At 45.7% G+C, this 21,931-nt stretch overlaps 1 protein-coding gene across 3 annotated transcripts in view; it reads right to left on the reverse strand.

The window, feature by feature from the left end:
- Positions 1-21,503, reverse strand: part of TMEM120B (transmembrane protein 120B) — a 48,411-nt gene extending 26,908 nt beyond the window's left edge. For 2 of the 3 annotated variants that reach the window (XM_053586995.1, XM_053586994.1), the window contains exon 1: positions 21,287-21,486. In XM_053586995.1, coding sequence (XP_053442970.1) covers positions 21,287-21,355 — 69 coding nt within the window. In that variant the 5' untranslated portion in view covers positions 21,356-21,486. Of the gene's footprint in view, positions 1-21,286 lie in introns of all 3 variants that reach the window. The other variant, XM_053586993.1, reaches the window with a different exon arrangement.
- Positions 21,504-21,931: the final 428 nt, after the last annotated feature.

Below are 21,931 nucleotides of genomic sequence, written 5' to 3' on the forward strand. Positions count from 1 at the left end.
GCTGAGGCTAGAGAATCACTTTAGACCAAGAATTTGAGGTTGCTGTGAGCTGTGATGCCACAGCACTCTACCCAGGGCAACAGCTTGAGACTCTGTCCAAAACAAACAAACAAAAAAAGTACTCCTGGGGTTCTGAGTGGGGCCAATCTACCTATAATGAAGCCAAGTAGGAAAACAGAATTAATTGAGAGATGATAAGAGACAGAATCCTCATAGCATAATTTCAGCTCTTGGGTCTAACTAAGCCTGAACATACTACCATCCAATTCTCTAGGTTGTATGAATTAGTATATTCATTTTCCCTTAGTGTTCACTTTGAGTTTCTGACCCTGGCGATGAAGGGATTGCTAAGTCAACTAGGAAAAGCACATGTCTTCCCTTAAAGTCCTCCTTCCCAACCCAGACACAGTCACTCCAATGAACTCAATAGCTCATTTTTAGAAATGCCCAGTGACAGTGACAAGGCCAGGGAAATTACAAGAGACTTTTCCCCAGTGCTGGAAGAACAGAACTCAGAACAGAACTTCTCATCATTGCTACCACAGCACACCTCCCAATAATACATAAGACCATAAGCAGGAAAACAACTCTTTACCTCTCAAGTTCTGATCATCTAAGACAAATGCCAACAATCTGGAGAAACTAACAAGAGGACTGAGGATCACAACATTCAAAACAAGCCCATGAACACATTTACAACGGCTGTTTTCTCAGCTGATGGAAAAATGTATTTAGCAGAGGGAGAGCCAAAGGGGATGGTCCAACAGTGAGTCTAAACTTCAGTGCCTACCAAGTGTAGTGTCTAGACGTGAAAATTAAGCTAGAAATAAGGAAAAAGTGAAGGCTGTGAAGTGAATAGATGACAACTATGAACAACATCCAAGAATGCCATGAGCGAGTCACCTTGGATCCACTCACTTAGAAAACGAAATCATTAGCCTCCCTCTCCTTTCTCAGCCACCCAGAGAGGAAAATCAAGTTCTTTTTTATTTAGTGATTTTAAAATTTCAAGCTTGGCTGTCACAGTGGCTCATGCCTATAATCTCAGCACTTTGGGAAGCCAAGGTGGGAGGATTACTAGAACCCACGAATTCAAGGTTACAGTGAGCTACAGAATCATGCCAAGGGCATGGGCAAGAGAGTGAGACCGTATCTCAGTGTGTGTTCTTTTTCTACATCAGACACCTCTAAACTACAGCCTACGAGCCACCTAATTTCGTATGGTCAGTAAGATAGAAGTGAGTTTTGCAGGGTTGAAAAAAATTAAAATAATATCCCATGACGTGAAAATTACATGAAATTGGCATGGCAGTATCCATAAATAAAGTTTTACAGCAACACAGCCACACCTATTCATTAACATATTGTGTGTAGTTGCTTTGGCACTACGACAAGTGAATAGTGAGGAGTTGTGACAGAGACCATATGGCCCACAAAGCCTAAAATCTTCACTAATTGGCCGTTTACCAAAAAAAGTTTGCCCACTCCTATGCTAAACCATTTGGGAGTTAGTGTAGACAACATGCCTCTTTACTCTGAAATACTGCAGTGTGTACCTTGTAAGAACTATAATATTCTCTTATATATCCACAGTACAATTGTCAAATACTGATGACTCTTAAGCAACACAGATTTGAACCGTGAGGGTCCATTTATACATGTATTTCCTTCCGCCTCTGCCATGCCTGAGACAGCAAGACCTCTTTTTTCTCCTCCTCCTCAGCCTATTCAACGTGAAGATGAAGAGGATGGAGACCTTTATGATCACTTCCACTTAATGAATACGAAATATATTTTCTCTTCCTTGTGATTTCCTTTTTTTTTAGAGACAGTCTCACTTTATCTCCCTCGGTAGAGTATTGTGGCATCACAGTTCACAGCAACCTCCAACTCCTAGCAATTCTCTTGCCTCAACCTCCCAAGTAGCTGGGACAACAGGAGCCCGCCACAACACCCAGCTATTTTTTTGTTGCAGTTTGGCCAGGACCGGGTTCGAACCTGCCACCTCAGTCTATGGGGCCACCGCCCTACCCACTGGGCCATAGGCACCGCCTCCTTGTGATTTCCTTAAGAACATTTTCTTTTCCCTGTCTTACTTTATTGTAAGAATGTGGTATAAAATACATATAACATTCAAAATACATGTTAATTGACTGTTTGTTATCAGCAAGGCTTCTGGTCAACAGTAGGCCCTGAATCTCCACATTGTTTCACGTTCAAATGTCCAGAAGATTCAACCTTGATAGAATACAATCTTATGACCTCACATGCCATCCAAATTCAAATTTTGCTGCATCTTTTATGGCAATTTTCTTCCAAATCCGTTCAGTCTCATGCCTTAGGTTACTGCTCGTAACCCTTTGGTCTCTTTTAATCTAGAATAGTTATTCAACTTTTGTCTTTCCTGAATTGAAATTTGTTTGTTTTTTTGTAGAGACAGAGTCTCACTTTGTCGCCCTCAGTAGAGTGCCATGGCATCACAGCTCACAGCAACCTCCAGCTCCTGGGCTTAGGAGATTCTCTTGCTTCAGCCTCCCGAGTAGCTGGGACTACAGGCGCCCGCCACAACGCCCGGCTATTTTTTGGTTGCAGTTTGGCCGGGGCCGGGTTTGAACCTGCCACCCTCAGTAAATGGGGCTGGTGCCCTACCCACTGAGCCACAGGTGCCACCCCTGAATTGAAACTTTTAAGAGTTCAGTCTAGTTATTTGGAGAATGTACCTAGGCTCACCTGATGCTTCCTCATGATTAGATTTTGGTTGTACATTGGAGCCAGAATGCCACTGAAGTGTCCTTAGTGCCTCTTGCCAGAGGGATAGAGTGTTCGCGATGTCAGCTTTGATTGGTTGGTAAAGGCGATAAACTCCCCACTATACGGCAACCAGCTTTCCATGTGTGATTAGTAAATTAACTCTGAAGAGATGCTGCATTATCATCACTTTCGAATTCTTCATTGCTAAACAGATATCTATGTTCAATAAATATCTGCTGGTAATAAAGGAAACCCTGCCTGGGAGCAATGGCTCATGGCTGTAATCTCCGCAATCGGGGAGGTCAGAGCAGGAGGATTACTTGAAGCCAGAAGTTCTAGATCTGCCTGAACAACATTGTGAGACCCCATTTCTACAAAAAATTAGCCAGGTGTACTGGTATATACCTGTTGTCCTACTCCTTCTTAGGAGGCTTAGGAAGGACACTCACTTGAGCCCAGGAATTTGAGGCTGCAGTGAGATATGACAGAGCCACTGCACTGCAGCCTGAGTGACAGAGTGAAACCCCGTCTCCAAAAAAAGAAAGAAATGAAAAAAAGAAACCCTCCAAAACTGGACAGGGAAGATAGGGACAGAGCAATCCTGACAGACAACACAACCGTCAAAAGGTTGGCCTGAGAGGCTTCTGGGAGACAAAGGACTTGCACCCACTCCTGGTAGTCTTGTCTCGGAGGTGTTGGTCCATAGACAGGTAAGACCAGGGCTGCAAACCTGCTGCCAGATGCTCATCAGGCCCTCTTCAATTTGAATTAATATTTAATCTCACAAGTAAAACATGAAGACATTATCCTCATTAAAAATTAAAACACTACAGCTTCGGCTAAAGTCGGCTTTGAATATATCCCTAGCCTGTCTCCTCCTCCTTCACAGAAGCAAACACTGTTACCACTTTCTAATTCTAGACCTTTTCCTATGTATTCCTCCAGACAGTATTCTGTGTATTTATTAAAGAAAAAATCCAGTTGTTTTTTTTTTTTTTTTTAGAGACCGTCTCACTTGGTCGCCCTTGGTAGAGTGCCGTGGCGTTACAACTCACAGCAACCTCCAGCTCCTGGGCTTAGGCAATTCTCTTGCCTCAGCCTCCCGAGTAACTGGGACTACAGGCACCCGCCACAACACCCAGCTATTTTTTTTTGGCAGTTTGGCCAGGGTCAGGTTTGAACCCTTGGTATATGGGGTTCTGAGCCCACTGAGCCACAGGTGCCACCCAAAAATCCAGTTTATTGAGTCATGATAGACACATAAAAGCTATATACATTTAATATATATAACTTGATGAATTTGGAGATAAGCATATATCCATAAAATCATCACAACAAAATAGCCGGGCGTTGTGGTGGGCGCCTGTAGTCCCAGCTACTCGGGAGGCTGAGGCAAGAGAATCGCTTAAGCCCAGGAGTTGGAGGTTGCTGTGAGCTGTGTGAGGCCACGGCACTCTACCGAGGGCCATAAAGTGAGACTCTGTCTCTACAAAAAAAAAAAAAAAGGGCAGCACCTGTGGCTCAGCGGGTAGGGCGCCGGTCCCATATGCCGGAGGTGGCGGGTTCAAACCCAGCCCCGGCCAAAAAAAAAAAAAAAAGTTGTAAAAAAAAATCATCACAACAATCTCTATTATAAATCTAGCTATCATCTCCAAAAGTTTTCACCTGCCCTCTTTATTTATTAGTACTTATTTTGTGTGATAAAAACACTTAACATAAGATCTACCCTCTTAGCAATTTTTTAAGTATACGATATAGTATTGTTAACTATAGGCACTAGCTGTATAGCAGTTCTAGACTTACCCATCTCGTATAATTGAACCTTCGTACCCTTTAACTATACCTTCTCATTCCCCTCATGTACCTCTGTATTTATATATTCCCTCTTTTTTCATTTTTTTGAGACAAGGTTTCACTTGTTGCCCAGGCTGGAGTGCCATGGCCTCAGACTAACTCACAGTGACCACAAACTCCTGGGTTCAAGGGATCCTCCTGCCTCAGCCTCCTGAGTAGCTGAAACTACAGGCACCTACCATAACACCCAGCTAATTTTTCTATTTTTAGCACAGACAGGGTCTTGCTCTTGCTTAGGCTAGTCTCTAAACTCCTGAGCTCAAGAGATCCTTCTGCCTTGGCCTCCCAGCATGCTTGGATTACAGAAGTGAGTCACCACACCTTACCTATTCCTCCACCTCCTCCTTTTTTTTTTTTTTTTTTTTTTGAGACAAGGTCTCTCTCTCTGTCACCCTGGCTAGAGTGCTCACTGCAACCTCAAAGTTCCGGGCTCAAGAAATCCTTCTGCCTTAGCCTCTGGAGTAGCTGAGTCTATAGGCATGAACCACCACAACTGGCTGATTTTTTTTTCTATTATTTTGTAGAGACAAGATCTAGCTTTGTTGCTCAGGCTGAACTCAAACCCTGGGCCTCAAGTGATCCTCTCACCTTGGCCTCCCAAAGTGCTGGCACAACAGGTATGAGCCACCATACTTGGCTTATGCATTTCTATATTCTTGTGTGTGCATGAGAGAGAGAGAGACAGAATCTCACTCTGTTTTCCTGGATAGAGTGCCATGGCATTATCATAGCTTACAGTAACCTTAAACTCTTGGACTCAAGCAATCCTCCTGCTTCAGCCTCCCAAGTATCTTGCACTATAGGTACCTGCCACAATGCCTGACTAGTTTTTCTATTTTTAGTAGAGATGGGATCTCACTCTATGCTCAGGCTGACCTTGAACTCCTTAGCTCATGTAATCCACCTGCCTTGGCCTCCCAGAATGCTAGGATTACAGGGTGAGCCACTGGGCCCAGACCATTTCTATATTCTATATGGATCCAATTCCATGTGCACACACAGAAATATATATACATACATATGTATATGTTTGAAAAATAAATACCATTACAAAAAGTAATTGTCTTTAGCACTTTACATTCTCTTTTGCTTCCTTTTGGTAACAGAACTCCACTAAGTTGTAATTAGGTACATGGCTACCCACTATAGACTACATTTCCCAGCCTCCCTTGCCTGTAGGTGTAGTGGTATAACTCAGAGTTAGCTAATAAGATGCAAGCCCAGAAGTGATGTGTGCAAGTTCTAAACCAGATTTTTTTTTTTTTTGTAGAGACAGTCTCACTTTATGGCCCTCGGTAGAGTGCCATGGCATCACAAAGCTCACAGCAACCTCCAACTCCTGGGCTTAAGCGATTCTCTTGCCTCAGCCTCCCGAGTAGCTGGGACTACAGGTGCCCGCCACAACGCCCGGCTATTTTTTGGTTGCAGTTCAGCTGGAGCCGGGTTTGAACCCGCTACCTTCGGTATATGGGGCAGGCGCCTTACCGACTGAGCCACAGGTGCTGCCCTCTAAACCAGATTTTTTACTAGGAACTGTCTATCCACTGCTCTCTCTTCTCTGGCTGGGATTCAGCAACAATGGGTCCAGTTACTTTGAAACCATATAGTGCAAATGGCAAAGCCTCCCTGACCAAACCAACCTGGTCCCAAGGTGACCTCATGCGACAGAGCTTTCCACTTGTGATGGGTTTTTTTTTGAGACAGAATCTCACTTTGTTGCCCTCAGCACAGTGCTGTGGCATCACAGCTCATAGCAACCTCCAACTCTTGGGCTTAGGCAATTCTCTTAGGCGGGTGATGGGTTTGAACCCGCCACCCTCAGTATATGGGGCCGGCACCCTACCCACTGAGCCACAGGCACTACCCCACCTGTGATGATCTTAGAAGCTGACCGCTCATTCTTTACCATGTCTCACGTTGTCTCTATTTCCTCCCCCAGTAATCTAGGTAAGCTTGTGACTGGTTTTACCACTAGAATAGGGCAGAAATGACACTATACAACTTCTAAGAAAAAGTCACGGAAGGTCATGTGGCTCCCACCTTATTTTCTGTAACACTCACACTTGGAGGAAAAAGTCCAACTACCCTGAGGCCACCATGCTGTTTGGGAGCTCTAACCACACACAGAAGTCATGGACGCGCTCCAATCAACAGTTCCAACAAATCTTCTTGTCATTTCAGCCTAGGTGCCAGACATGTACATACAAAATGATTCCAGTCCCAGCCATGTGTGTTACCCATGGCCATTCAAGTCTTCCCAGCTAAGGCCCCAGTCTTCAGAAAGCACAATCAAGGGCAGCACCTGTGGCTCAGTGGGCAGGGCACCAGCCCCATATATCGAGAGTGCCAGGTTTGAACCTGGCCCTGGCCAAACTGCAACAAAAAAATAGCCAGGCGTTCTGGTGGGCACCTGTAGTCCCAGCTACTTGGGAAGCTGAAGCAAGAGAATCACTTAAGCCCAGGAGTTAGAGGTTGCTGTGAGCTGTGACACCACGGCACTCTACCAAGGGTAATAAAGTGAGGCTCTGTCTCTAAAAAAAAAAAAAAGAAGAAGAAAAGCACAATCAAGCCTCCCCATTTGCCCTAAGTTCCTCACCACAGAATCCATGAGTATCACGCTGTTATTGTTATTGTTTTACACAGCATTAGATAACTGAAGTACCACTCACCCTGGACCACACTTCTGTCTAAACCAAGCATCCTCAAACTTTTTAAACATGGGCCAGTTCACTGTCCCTCAGACCGTTGGAGGGCGGACTATAGTTAAAAAAAAAACTATGAAAAAAATTCCTATGCACACCGCACATATCTTATTTTGAAATAAAAAAACAAAACGGGGACAAATACAATCACACCACCTCATGTGGCCCGTGGGCCGCAGTTTGAGGACCCCTGGTTTAAACTGTCACAAGAGAAGAAACTACAGTAGAATCTCCATAGGTGATGATCTCCTTAAACTGACCTACTTTTCATAGACCTGACAAGCACCTGGTCTATGTATGTATCAGTACAGTAAGCTTATGTTGACCACCTCCATATGTTGACCAGTTTGTTACAGTCCCTTGGGTAGTCAATTTACAGAGGTCCTACTGTACTTTATTTAAGCCATTTTACTTTTTTTTTTTTTTTTTTTTGAGACAGAGCCTCAACCTGTCGCCCTGGGTAGATTGCTGTGGCATCACAGCTCACAGCAACCTCCAACTCCTGGGCTCAAGCAATTCTCTTGCCTCTGCCTCCCAAGTAGCTGGGACTACAGGCGCCTGCCACAATGCCCTGCTTTTTTTGGTTGCAGCCGTCATTGTTGTTTGGCAGGCCCGGGCTGGATTCGAACCTGCCAGCTCAGGTGTATGTGGCTGGCACCTTAGCTGCTTGAGCCACAGGCGCCGAGCCCCCAGCTATTTTGTTGTTGTTGTTGCAGTTGTTCAGCTGGCCCGAGCCGGGTTCAAAACCGCCACCTTTGGTGCATATGGCTGGAGCCGTAACCAATGTGCGACAGGCGCTGAGCCTAAGCCATTTTATTTTGAGATATTTTGTCATAGCAGCATCACTTACACCCTAAAGTACATACTTTTGACTTTTTAAAATACATTAATAATATCAGAATATACATAGGATTCCACAACTTCCTTTTCTCATTCAGTAATATGTCTTGAAGATCTACCCACATGAGAATATATACATGTGCCTCACTCTTCTTAGTACCAGGCAGTATTTCACAGTACTTGGTCATTTCCGTGTGGATACTTAGGTTGCTTTCAGTCTCTGACTATAACAAACAATGCAACATTGAATAAATTCTTCGCACTGCTTCTCTGGGCACATACTCAACTACCCTCTTGGGGAAGAGGGAAGAAATTTCTAGGTTAGAGGGCACAGATTTGTTTTTAGATTTAACAGATCTTGGCAAACTGTCCTGCAGAATAGCTCTACCAATTTATACTTCCACTCACAGGATACAACAGTTGTCCACACGTAAGCAACATTCAATGCTTTTTTTTTTTTTTTGAGACAGAGTCTCACTTTGTCACCCTTGATAGAGTGCCATGGCATCACAGCTCACAGCAACCTCAAACTCTTGGGCTCATGCGATTCTCTTGCCTCAGCCTCTCAAGTAGCTGGGACTACAGGCGCCCCCTACAACACCTGGCTATTTTTATTTTTGAGTTTTGGGGGGCGATTCATTGAGGGAACAAAGCATTAGGTTACACTGATTGCGGTTGCTAAGTCCCTCTGCCCTGCTATTTTTAGAGACAAGGTCACGCTCTGGCTCAGCCTGGTCTCAAACCTGTGAGCTCCGGCAATCCACACTGCCTGGCCTTCCAGAGTGCTAGGATTACAGGCAGGAGACACCTCGCCTGGCCTTTTTTTTTTTTTTTTAGCAGGCCCAGGCCAGGTTCAAACCTACCAACACTGGTGCACAGGGCCGGCATTTTAACCATTGAGCTACGGGCGCCCACCCACTCAATGCTATTAACATTTAATTTTTTCTGGGTACTTTTCTAATGTTCCACTGGTGATATTTTCTGTTCAACCCTTAAGGCATCAGATTGGATAGGGATAGGAAGTCCATGGGCCATCTCATAATTTTGTCCCCTGGTTTAGGAGGTCATTCCTGTTGCCCTGCTGTTCTCTTGCTCTGCCATTGGCCAGAGCCACTTTGGGGAAGAGGGGGAGATCCAATACTAGAAGATCAAACACATCTAGTCTGCTTCTGGCCTCAGCTCCAGGCTTGGGATTTGCCAGTCACAGGGAGGACACCATTGGGTAGGAGTTGGCAGAAACAAGGAACTTAGTGTGACACACACTCCATCTCCAGGCAACCTCACCCATGCCCCTTCTTTGTGGATCCCACCCTCATGACAGCTTCACAAGCTGTGGCAAAGGTATCAGTTCATTTATCAGATCTGTTTTGTTTTGTTTTTTGAGACAAGGTCTCAATCTATCATGGCTCACAGCAACCTTACACTCTTGGGCTCAAGTGATCCTCCTGCCTCAGCGTCTCCTGAGACTATGGGCACCTGCCACAGTGCTCAGCTAATTTTCTACTTTTAGTAGAGACAGGGTCTCACTATGTTGCCTCAGCCTCCCAGAGTGCTGGAATTACAGGAATGAGCCACCTAGCCCAGCTTCTCAGATTGGTCTTCAACTCCTGAACTCCTGAGGTCAAGAAATAATCCTGCCTTCGGCGTCCCAGAGTGCCAGGATTACAGGCATGAACCACTGTACCCGGCCCAAATATACATAACTTTTAACTATTTTTTAACTTAAAATAAATTTTTTTAAAGCCGAGCATTGTGGCAGGCGCCTGTAGTTCCAGCTACTTGAGAGGCTGAGGCAAGAGAATGTTTAAGCCCAGGAATTGGAGGTTGCTGTGAGCCATGTGATGCCACGGCACTCTACCATGGGCGATAAAGTGAAACTCTGCCTCTACAAAAAAAAAAAAAAATTATTTTTAAATTATGATTAAACAAAAAACACACAAAACAAAATTTACTACCTTAACTATTTTAAGTGTACAATGCAGTGGCATTATTAACAAGTACTTTCACAGTATCATACAATCATGAATCACTGAATGATGGAAACGCTCTGAGAAACGTGTTCTTAGGTAATTACGCCACCATCACAAACCTAGACAGTATAGCCTACGACACACCTGGGATACACAGCATAGCCTCTTGCTCCTCAGCTACAAACCTGAACAGCCTGCGACTGAATGCTGCTACTGTACTGAATGCTGCAGGCAACTGGAACACAATGCTTAGTATTTGTGGATCTAAACATAGCTAAGCATTGACGCCTATAATCTTAGCACTCTGGGAGGCCGAGGTGGGTTGATTGCCCGAGCTCAGGAGTTCGAGACCAGCCTGAGCAAGAGCAACACCCCATCTCTAAAAATAGCTGGATGCTTTGGCCGGCACCTGTAGTCCCGGCTACTTGGGAGGCTGAGGCAAGAGAATTGCTTAAGCCCAAGAGTTTGAGGTTGCTATGAGCTGTGACGCCATGGCACTCTACCAAGGGCAACATAGCAAGACTCTGTCTCAAAAAAAAAAAAAAAAAATCCTAGCACTCTGGGAGGCTGAAGAGGGTGGATCACCTGAGCTCAGGAGTTCGAGAGCAGCCTGAGGAAGAGCAAGATCCCATCTCTAAAAATAGCCAGGCGCTTTAGTAGGCACATGTAGTCCCTGCTACCAGGGAGACTAAGGCAAGAGATTAGTTTTGAGCCCAAGAGTTTGAGGTTGCTGTGAGCTATGATGCCATAGTACTCTACCAAGAGGGACAAAGTGAGACTCTGCCTCAAAAAAAAAAAAAAAAAAAGAGAGAGAGAAAAGATACAGTCACAGCACACTACTTGATTCTGCTGTAAATGCTATAACATAAATCTCTATGACATAAATCACTGCCAGAGAACCTACAGAGCTATTCTTCTTTATAAGCTTTTTGGTCTCCTGCTTATTTTATTATGAAGTATTTTGAAAAAAAGAAAAGCATATAATTATCATCCATCTTCTCACTCTTAGTTTAAGAAATAATAGTGCACATGCAGTTCAGCAGTCCCATGCATCCCTCCCACATGGAATCCTTTGCCCCCCAAAGAGGTGAATCCTTATGTTGGTAATCTCTGAAGCTTGAGACAGGCCAGCATCACCATGTTTGGCTAATTTTTTAATTTTTTTTTAGAGACAGTGTCTTGCTATGTTGTTCAGACTGATCTTGATCTCCTGGCCTCAAGCTATCCTCTGACTGCGGCTTCCCAAAGTGTTGGGATTACAGACTTCATGCCCAGCCTTATAGTACTGTCTATGGTCTTCATCGCTTCCTTACAAGTCTTTTTTGTTTGTTTGTTTTTTTGTAGAGACAGAGTCTCACTTTATGGCCCTCGGTAGAGTGCCATGGCATCACACAGCTCACAGCAACCTCCAACTCCTGGGCTTAAGCAATTCTCTTGCCTCAGCCTCCCGAGTAGTCCCGAGTAGCTGGGACTACAGGCACCCGCTACAACGCCCAGCTATTTTTTTGTTGCAGTTCAGCTGGGGCCGGGTTTGAACCCGCTACCCTCGGTATATGGGGCTGGTGCCCTACTCACTGAGCCACAGGTGCCGCCCTCCTTACTTGTCTTTATTCTTAAACTACATATATATGTATGGTTAAGCAGAACAAAGTATTGTTTGGAATGTTTTTAACCTTTATTATAAATGATACATTGTACCTACTCCACTGCAACTTTTTGCTCAATGTTGAGCTCCAGTTCATTCATTCTTCACTTGGAACATATTGAGTAATGATAGTATATTAATTCTCCTATCCAGGGTGGCGTCCATAGCTCAGTGGGTAGGGCGCCAGTCACATACACCAGGGCTGGCGGGTTCAAACCTGGCCCAGGCCTGCTAAACAACAATGACAACTACAACAAAAAAATAGCCGGGCATTGTGGCGGGCGCCTGTAGTCCCAGCTACTTGGGAGGCTGAGGCAAAAGAATCACTTAAGCCCAAGGGTTGGAGGTTGCTGTGATACCACAGCACTCTCTTGAGGGCGACAAAATGAGACTCTGTCTCAAATAAATAAACTTTTAACTGTGTAGATATGTATTATTTATAAAAACATAGAAGGGATTCCATTTCCAAAAAAAAAGAGAAAAGCAGTGTAATCTAATTCTTTGTATCCTCAATGAATCCCAAACAATTAAAAAAAAAAAAAAAAAGTGCTAACATTAGCTCTGTGAGCTAGGATGCCCATAGCATCTTTCCTACATGTATAGTTACCATTCTCCGTGTGTGGGAGACACAAACAAGTGAGTTTCCATTGGAGAATTCCAAGATCTCTGCCACGACCTCTCCTGTCCTCTGAGGCCCCAAGCTCTGTCCCAATGGGAAAATGAGGTTAATGACTCAAGGTCCCAACATGGCTGTGAAACATCTGGAAACACCTTCCTAACACATGTTGGCTGAGTCACAAGATCCAGAACTGGGGAGTCAGACCTCTTGAGTCAACATCTGTTGTAGAAATTACCAGGCATAGGAATCTCATGACATTTACAGACAGCTGTGGGCCAGGAGTGGCAGAAGTTGGTGGGTAACCCCACCACCACCACAGCCTTATAGCCATGCCTCTCTCCCTGGTGGTATTTTTATATAGCTCTCTAAGAAATCAATTTCAAATAAATTTTCAGATGGTGACTATATTAACTAGGAGTCAGGACTCATCACCATAGAAACGCTACCAAGGATGGCAGGGTGACTTCACCTACAGTGTATCAATTCTGCATTAGGAAGATTCTGAATTATGTGCCAGAATAGACTAGTGATATCTGCTATGGGAGCAGTCAATGGGAGCATATTCATGTTACTTGATTAGATTCTGCAGTCAGGGGCGGCGCCTGTGGCTCAGTCGGTAGGGCGCCGGCCCCATATACCGAGGGTGGCGGGTTCAAACCCGGCCCTGGCCAAACTGCAACCAAAAAATAGCCGGGCGTTGTGGCGGGCGCCTGTAGTCCCAGCTACTCGGGAGGCTGAGGCAAGAGAATCCCTTAAGCCCAGGAGTTGGAGATTGCTGTGAGCTGTGTGAGGCCACAGCACTCTACCAAGGGCCATAAAGTGAGACTCTGTCTCTACAAAAAAAAAAAAAAAAAAGATTCTGCAGTCAGACTGCCTAAGTTCAAATCCAGAGTCTGCCACATATTAGCTGAGTAATATAATCTATGTCTCAGTATCCTCAATTGTGAAAGGGCTGGCAGATATGTGCAACAGACTATGCACTGTTGAAAGATATGACATCTGGGTGGTGCCTGTGACTCAGTGAGTAGGGCGCCGGCCCCATATACCAAGGGTGGTGGGTTCAAACCCGGTCCCGGCCAAACTGCAACAAAAAAATAGCTGGACGTTGTGGCAGGCGCCTATGGTCCCAGCTACTTGGGAGGTTGAAGCAAGAGAATTGACTAAGCTCAAGAGCTGGAGGTTGCTAACAGCTGTAATGCCACGGCACTCTACCGAGAGCAACAAAGTGAGACTCTGTCTCTAAAAAAAAAAAAAAAAAGGAAAGATATGACATCTGGGGCTGTGCCTGTGGCTCAATGGGTAAGGCGCTGGCCCCACATACTGAGGGTGGTGGGTTTGAACCCAGCCCCACCAAACTGCAACAAAAATAGCCGGGCATTGTGGCGGGTGCCTGTAGTACCAGCTCCTCGGGAGGCTGAGGCAAGAGAATCACCTAAGCCCAGGAGTTGGAGGTTGCTGTGAGCTGTTATGCCATAGCACTCTACTGAGGGCGATAAAGTGAGACTCTGTCTTTAAAAAAAAAGATATGACATTATCAAAAAGAATATAGTGTGGCCTAATGGGCAACCACGTATTACTTTCCAAGACAGCAATTTGAACAGTGTCTGATGATGTCATTGTGTTTCCCTTGAAAAACTGAATTGCCCCATAATCCCTCTATGAGCTTACTGAAGCACCTTGGGGGTACTCTGGCACACAGTTTGGGAATCACAGATGTAAGCAATTTCCATTACCACTTCTCAAAAGATGACTACCCAACATCTCTCTCTTTTGTTTTTACTACCACCAGCATTTTCATTTTCCTCCAGGGAAGCATTCCTCCCCACCCTTATTTCATATAATGTGGGTAACCCTAGGCCCCAGGAGCAGACATTTTACCAAGACCTGCCAATCAGTGCCACAGTGAATGTCTAAGGGATAATCACTAGACCCATATTACTTGTGGGCAAATATTTATTGAATATTCAAGAACAAACAAACAAAAAACAGCAAAAGTATACTTTGTTTGTTTTCTTTTTTTTTTTGGTTGCAGTTTTTGGCCAGGGCTGGGTTTGAACCCAGCACCTCTGGCATATGGGGCCAGCGCCCTACTCGTTGAGCCACAGGCACTGCCCAGTTTTTTTTTGACACAGTCTCACTTTGTTGCCCCTGGTAGAATGCTGTGGCATCATAGCTCACAGCAACCTCAAACTCCTGGGCTAAAGTGATCCTCTTGTCTCAGCCTCCCAAGTAGCAAGGCATACAGGCGCCCACCACAATACCCGGCTATTTTTTAGAGATGGGGTCTCACTCTTGCTCAGGCTGGTCTCAAACTCCTAAACTCAAGCAATCCGCCCATCTCGGCCTCTGAGCGTGCTAGGATTACAGGCGAGTCACCGCACTCAGCCTTGAATCTCAATTTTTTCATCTATAGAGTGGGAGTAAAAGCTTACCATTTGTCTAAAGTGAAATATTACACATAAACCAATTTATATCATGTCAGATGCAACAGTTGTGATTATTAAGTATGCCTTTCGAATTGGTAATGTTTTGACCATGTTAAACCTATAATCATAGGGCGGCACCTGTGGCTCAGTGGGTAGGGCACCAGCCCCAAATACTGAGGGTGGTGGGTTTGAACCCAGCCCCAGCCAAACCACAACAAAAAAATAGCTGGGCATTGTGGCAGGCGCCTGCAGTCCCACCTACTCGGGAGGCTGAGGCAAGAGAATAGCCTAAGCCCAAGAGCTAGAGGTTGCTGTGAGTTTTGTGATGCCACGGCACTCTACCGAGGGCAACAAAATGAGACTCTGTCTCTACAAAAAAAAAACAAACCTATAATCATTGTAAACCTAAAATTGTGGTAAAAGTAAATTAAATTTCTCTTTTATACGACTTGAGGATAAATAAAGTAAACACTGATTTGCAATACAAAAGAGAAATGTCTCAGGAAATGTTGTTGGTGCATAGTTGAAAATATTAGGAAAATAAGGAAGTCTAATGCAGTTTTCCTCCAAGGCTCAGGAACTTTTCCCAAAGGAAACAAAGTAAATAAACTTCATTGGAGTTAAGAACTCCATTAGTTCTGCAAATAAAATGAGATGCAATCTAAGCTCCCAGAACCATTTTGGGGGTCATTTGTCCTCCAAATTCCCCCAATTACTTTTTTGTTCTATATACTTTCTTTTTTTTTTTTTTTTTTTTTTGGTTTTGGGCTGGGGCTAGGTTTGAACCCGCCACCTCCGGCATATGGGACCAGCGCCCTACTCCTTGAGCCACAGGCGCCGCCCATGTTCTATATACTTTCAAATTTGCAGGGCGGCGCCTGTGGCTCAGAGGGTAGGGTGCCGGCCCCATGTACCGAGGTGGCAGGTTCGAACATGGCCCCAGCCAAACTGCAACAAAAATATAGCCAGGTGTTGTGGTAGGCTCCTGTATTCCCAGTTACTCGGGAAGCTGAGGCAACAGAATTGCCTAAGCCCAGAAGTTGGAGGTTGCTGTGAGCTATGATGCAACAGCACTCTACAAGGGCGATAAAGTGAGACTGTCTCTAAAAAAAAATTATAATAATAAAATAAAAAATAAAAAAACTTTGCATACAACTTGAACTAGCAATGAGTAAATTTTAACACTAAAAGAACAACTTCTGGGTGGCGTATGTGGCTCAAGGAGTAAGGCGCCAGCCTCATATACCGGAGGTGGCAGGTTCAAACCCAGCCCCAGCCAAAAAAAAAAAAGAACTATTTCTGAAAAGAAGATGTAAGAGCATAGGGGTTTCCATTTCTGAATATGGATAAATTGTGTTTGCATACTTGTGTGCAATTATTTTTTAAATATTCTAGAAATAGGCTTGGCACCTGTGGTTCAAGCAGCTAAGGCGCCAACCACATACACCTGAGCTGGTGGGTTCAAATCCAGCCCGAGCCCGCCAATCAACAATGACGGCTGCAACCAAAAAATAAATAAATAAATAAATAAATATTCTAGAAATAACAAAAAAATAGGGCGGCACCTGTGGCTCAAAGGGGTAGGGCGCCAGCCCCATATGCCAGAGGTGGCAGGTTGAAAACCCAGCCCTAGCCAAAAACTGCAAAAAAAAAAAAAAAAAGAAAGAAAGAAATAACAAAAAAACAGTAAAAATATACTTTGGAGAATGACTTTGAACAGGTGCATACCAATGGGCGGGGCATTCAGAGATCATAAATATCTCTGAATGCTCCCCCCATTGGTATCTAGCCTATAATAGGGAGTTCAAGAATTATAGTGTATTTGGTGGTTATGAGCTTCTGTTTGAGCTTAAGAGTTAGTTAGCCTTGAGACTCTTAGCTGAAACTACAGGTAGAAAAGATATTGTTTCTCCTGGGTTTGCTAAGCTGCTAAACTAGTGGATATCAGCATGGGGCTGCCAGTGGCCATTTCTGCCTAAGAATGAAGCTAATATACACAGAGTACATCATTTGAACTCCTGGATCCAGTCTTGCCCAAAGCAATTTGCCACTGGACTTGAGTCAATAAACCCCTTTTTTGGCTTAAAACCAGTGAAACTGGGTTTCTGTCATTTGCAACTAAGAATCCCGACTAATGCATTGTACAAAAGCAGCACACAAATGAAAAGAGATTCCACAAGTTCAAAAGTTTTCTTCTAGAGCTAAGCATTCAAGATATTTTTGGAACCCACTATGTTAGAGACCCCAAAAGTATGTAAATTACACAAGAGGCATGGGTTCAAATTCTAGTTCCATGACTTTCAAGTTACTTACCATCTCTTACCTTAATCTCATCTATAAAACAGGGTTGTCATTTAGAATAAATGGGATAAAGACTGGGTAGGGTAGTTCACGCCTGTAATCCTAGGACTGTGGGAGGCTGATGCAGCAGGATTGCTAGTCAGGAGTTTGAGACCAGCATGAGCAATGTGAGACCCCTCTCTACTAAAAATAGAAAAATTAGCCAGGAGTAGTACACACATCTATGGCCCCAGCTACTCAGGAGGCTGAGTGAGACAGAGTTTGAGATTGCTGTGAGCTGAGCTGATGCCACAACACTCTAGCATGGGCAACAGAGTGAGACTCTACCTCAAAATAAAAATAATAACAATAATAATAATAACAGGGTGGCGCCTGTGGCTCAGTGCGTAGGGCGCCAGCCCCATATACCAAGGGTGGCGGGTTCAAACTCAGCCCTGGCCAAACTACAACAAAAAATAGCCAGGTATTGTGGCGGGTGCCTCCCAGCTGTTCGGGAAGCTGAGGCAAGAGAATTGCCTAAGCCCAGGAGCTGGAGGTTGCTGTGAGCTATGATGCCATAGTATTTTACCGAGGGCAAAAAATGAGACTCTGTCTCTAAAAAATAATAATAATAAATAATAATAATGATAATAATAAATAAAATAGATTGGGGCGGCGCCTGTGGCTCAGTGAGTAGGGCGCCGGCCCCATATGCCGAGGGTGGCAGGTTCAAACCCAGCCCCGGCCAAACTGCAACAAAAAATAGCCAGGCGTTGTGGCGGGCGCCTGTAGTCCTGGCTGCTCGGGAGGCTGAGGCAAGAGAATCGCTTAAGCCCAAGAGTTAGAGGTTGCTGTGAGCCGTGTGACGCCACGGCACTCTACCCGAGGGCGGTACAGTGAGACTCTGTCTCTACAAAAAAAATAAATAAATAAATAAAATAGATTAAATGGGATAATCCATGTGTCACATGTACTCACAAGGTCAGCTATTATTGTTGTTATTATTACTATCAGCCTTTGTCTTGTAGATAAAGAAACTTGAGCTCAGAGACATGGCTTGGCAAAGACTAGACAGTGGCAGAGCTAGGATCTAAACCCAGGTATCCTCTGTCCAGTGTTTTTTCTGCATGACCCCTGCTACAAAAGAAAGAGGCCCACAAGGCAAGCCATGGTGGAAGAGAAACAAAAGCCAACAAAAAAGTACTCAAGGCGCAGATCTACCTGGGGCAGTGGTTAAGAGGACAGACTCTGGTATCCAGCAGCCTGGGTTTGAATCCTGGCTCTAGCATTTACAGGCTGTGTGACCTTGGACAACTGACTTAACTTCTGTAAAATGGAGATAACAGGATCTATGTCAAAGGGTTATTAATGAAAAATACTGATTTCCTGCTTTTAGCCTGCCTCCCTTATGCCCGTTCTATACACAGCAGCCAGAGGGATACGTGTTTCATTGACCATAAAAGCCTAACTCTTACAATGGCCTGTAAGGCTTCTGCATCTCTATGACATCAGACTATATGGAAAAGTCACTGCAGGCTACCTCCTTCTAGGGCTATAAGGGATAGGTCAGGTTTCCAGTGATGCAAGGCAGGAAATGTTCATTAAATTACTTGCCATCCTGTCTGTAAGTGACCTTCTGTGGCCAGGCACATGCTGGTCTAAGACTAACACTCAATTCCCCAGCATGATCAAAACCCCAACTACCCAGAAACTTAAGTCCTCATGAAGACTCATGGTGCCCCAGAGTCTAGTGAGGCCCTGACAGATGCAAATCATTGCCTAAAGAAAACTGCTCCTTTCCTCTCAAAGATTACATTGGGTTTTTTTGTTTGTTTTGGGGAGGGGGCTTTGGGGGAGATTCCAAAGACCTTTCAAATCCTCTAGGGTCTGAGAATTAGGGAAAGAAAGGTCAAACACAGAGATATTATACATCACCCCAGAATCAAAGAATATAAACATGAAACTCACAAATCCCAGATCCTAAGGCAGACACAGGGAAATTAAAACAAAGTGGGATTTTCCAGTGGAGGAAAAATAAACCTTCCTAACCCTTCCTGTTATTAGCTTTCCCAGTTGCAACATGACACCTACTTATCTGCTGTTATCACCTTCCCCCCAACAAATATATCAGAAACTCTGTCCCACACATTCAAAATGTACACCTACTTATTATGCATACAGTTCCACAAACCTCCATCTCAGGTATTCAGACCTCTCATATTTAACATGAGGGAGGGGCAAGAAGGCAGAGACTAAATTTAGAAAATCAAGTTCTAGCCCCAACTTTACCACTAAATAGTTGTGTGACTCCAGTCCAGTCAATCAGCATATCTAAGCTTCAGTGTCCTAGCTGTAGGATAGAAGATGTAGATGGTACTTTTTGCTCCAGTCTGACTTTGACTTCTGGAAAGTCATCTATCACTGGCTTCTGACCTAGCAGCTGACCACCAGGGTCCCTCTTTGCCAAACTAGGATCCAGTCCACTCCAACACCCTCTTCCCTACAGAACTAAGGAGACATCAATTTCCCCAGAGTCATACCTTCCTCAACTCTCGCTGTGCACCAGGGGACAAAATACAGTTACCAGTTCCTCTGACCCTAACACACTTGAGCATATGAAACACAACTAAGAACAAAATAAATCAAGCTCTTCTGCAACCCCTGCCTGCCAAGACTTGCTATCTAATTGCTGTTAATTGCATTAATTGCATAGCTCCAAAGTGTTAAGACTCCTCTCCCTCCTCTTCCTCCTAGTCTAAAGCAGGGCAAAGGAAAGGAATTACGAACAACAAACTCTCTATACAACAAAGCTCTTCCCTTCTCCCACTCCCTAGTCCGATACTCACTCTGTGGCTCCCCAGCTGAACATGGCCTCAGAGTCCCATAGGACAAAGTACTAAGAAGTGGCTGAGCCATTTCTAAGAGAGGGAACCCCTGGGAACTCAGTGGGACCCATAGACATGAAGGAGAGGGCATTACCCAACACACTCTGGATAGGCCACAAAAGAGATGATAGTTCTGGGTACCTTACCCTCTGCGGGGCCTGAAACAGCACAGTCCCCTTCCTGCCCAGTCTCTCCAGTGCCCCTCTCTATTCATCAGAACATATAGCTGCTTATCTAGAAAGATCCATCACAGACAACCTTGGCAACATCCTCTGGACACTGTAGACAGCCAGCTGAACAGCGGATAAGAGCTACATACACGAGCAAAATGTCACTGCCCCAATTGAGGAAAGGAGAGGACTGGGGTTGGATTGTGCAAAGTGGTTTCAGGCAAACAGCCCAACCCCAAGATAACAAACGATCCCATGGCTGGAAAAGGAGCAGCCCCATCTCTAAAAATGGTCCGAGTTCCTCTTGGTCCCAAGGTTTCCCGAGGCATTTCTAGTCATCAGAGTTAAGTAGCTGAGGCCTGGTTGAACCTATCAGGAACAAATACTCCTGCCAGAACCCCCAAGGCAATGCCATTCTCTCAAGGGACCTCCCTTATATCCACCCTCACCCCACTCCGTGTAAGGCGCTGGGCCAGAGGGGTAGATCTGAGAGCAGTCTCTACCCCTGGGTGAGGCATCCCCGCTCTCAGAACTGACAAATGCCATCCACAAGGCCAAACTCAGGCTGCAGCAGGGCCAGAGGCGGGCGCAACAGCAGAGCCCCCCAAAGACAGGAATTAGAGGTCCCTAAATCAGCCTAGAGGTCCAAGGTTAATGGCTCCTAAGTACACCTCCCAAAATGGAGCTGTAGGAGAGGGCTGCCCTGCCAGAATAGGAGAGTCGGGCTGCCAAAGGCAGATGGGTGGGCATAGGGTTAGATGAGACTCCCGCGGAGGTGGGGGCTGGGTTGTTCTCTCTGAGCCTCAGCACCTATCACCCCCTCAAAGCTCCCCCCACGTGGACACGTCTAGAACTTGCCTCAAAGGTCATATACCAACTTTGTGCAGAGAAGGAGATGCGTGGAGCAAAGAGCTTTGAGAGAGGGCGGGGAATGTGGGGGCTTCGACGGCGCGCCCCGTGTGGACGAAGAACTGAAGCGCTGGGAGATGGGGGCAGCTAGTTCATGCCGACCACCAGCCCCCAGGGCTAGCCAGGGACATTCCTTGGGCCCTGACTGAACCCACCGCCCAGGCCTGAGGAGCAGGAAGGGAAAAGCACTGCAACGCGGTTAGCAGAGTTGCAGGACCAGGTGGCCTGGCCTTACCTGCAATTCCTGAAATTCTCCCTCCAGCTCATGCCATTCGCGTTCGCAACGCTCCAACTGCCTGGACATGGTGCAGTGATGCAGGGTGGAGGCGGCGGCGGCTGCTGCTCCTGCAGCGTGGCCCGGCCGACCCCCCGCACCCCACGGCCGCCCGCCCGCCCGCTCCCCGGCTGCCCCCAGAGGAACCAGCTGTTCCTGCGCAGCGGGAGCCACGCGCGCACCTGACGTCACGGCCCCGCCCCGGCATCCGCCCCACCCCCTCGCCCGGTTGGGGGCCGCGCATGCGCGTGCTCTCCAGCTCCGCCCCCGCGCGCCAGGCGGGTACTGTGCAGCCTTGACTCTCTTGGTAGGGTCTGCGGCTGCCCCCGTGGGAGCGCTTCTGGACCTCCAGAATCCCTCTTCTAGGATGGGCTGGGGAACTTGTCTGCAGAGCTTATTTTACTCAGATCGTGGGGTTTGGCAGTGTCGAGGGTTGGGGGGGAGATAGGAGATTTGGGGAGGCGAGAGCTCACCCATTCCTAAACATTGCTCCACCTCAGCCAAAGCCAACGCCCAGAAATGCTAGAGCTGACATTGACTATCCAGCAGAGTCCTGGACAGGCAGCAAAGCGCTGAGAGGGCCTGTTATCTCACTTGTCATTACGT

The sequence above is a fragment of the Nycticebus coucang genome, chromosome 4 (assembly GCF_027406575.1).
Source record: "Nycticebus coucang isolate mNycCou1 chromosome 4, mNycCou1.pri, whole genome shotgun sequence".
NCBI classification, from domain to species: Eukaryota; Metazoa; Chordata; class Mammalia; order Primates; family Lorisidae; genus Nycticebus; species Nycticebus coucang.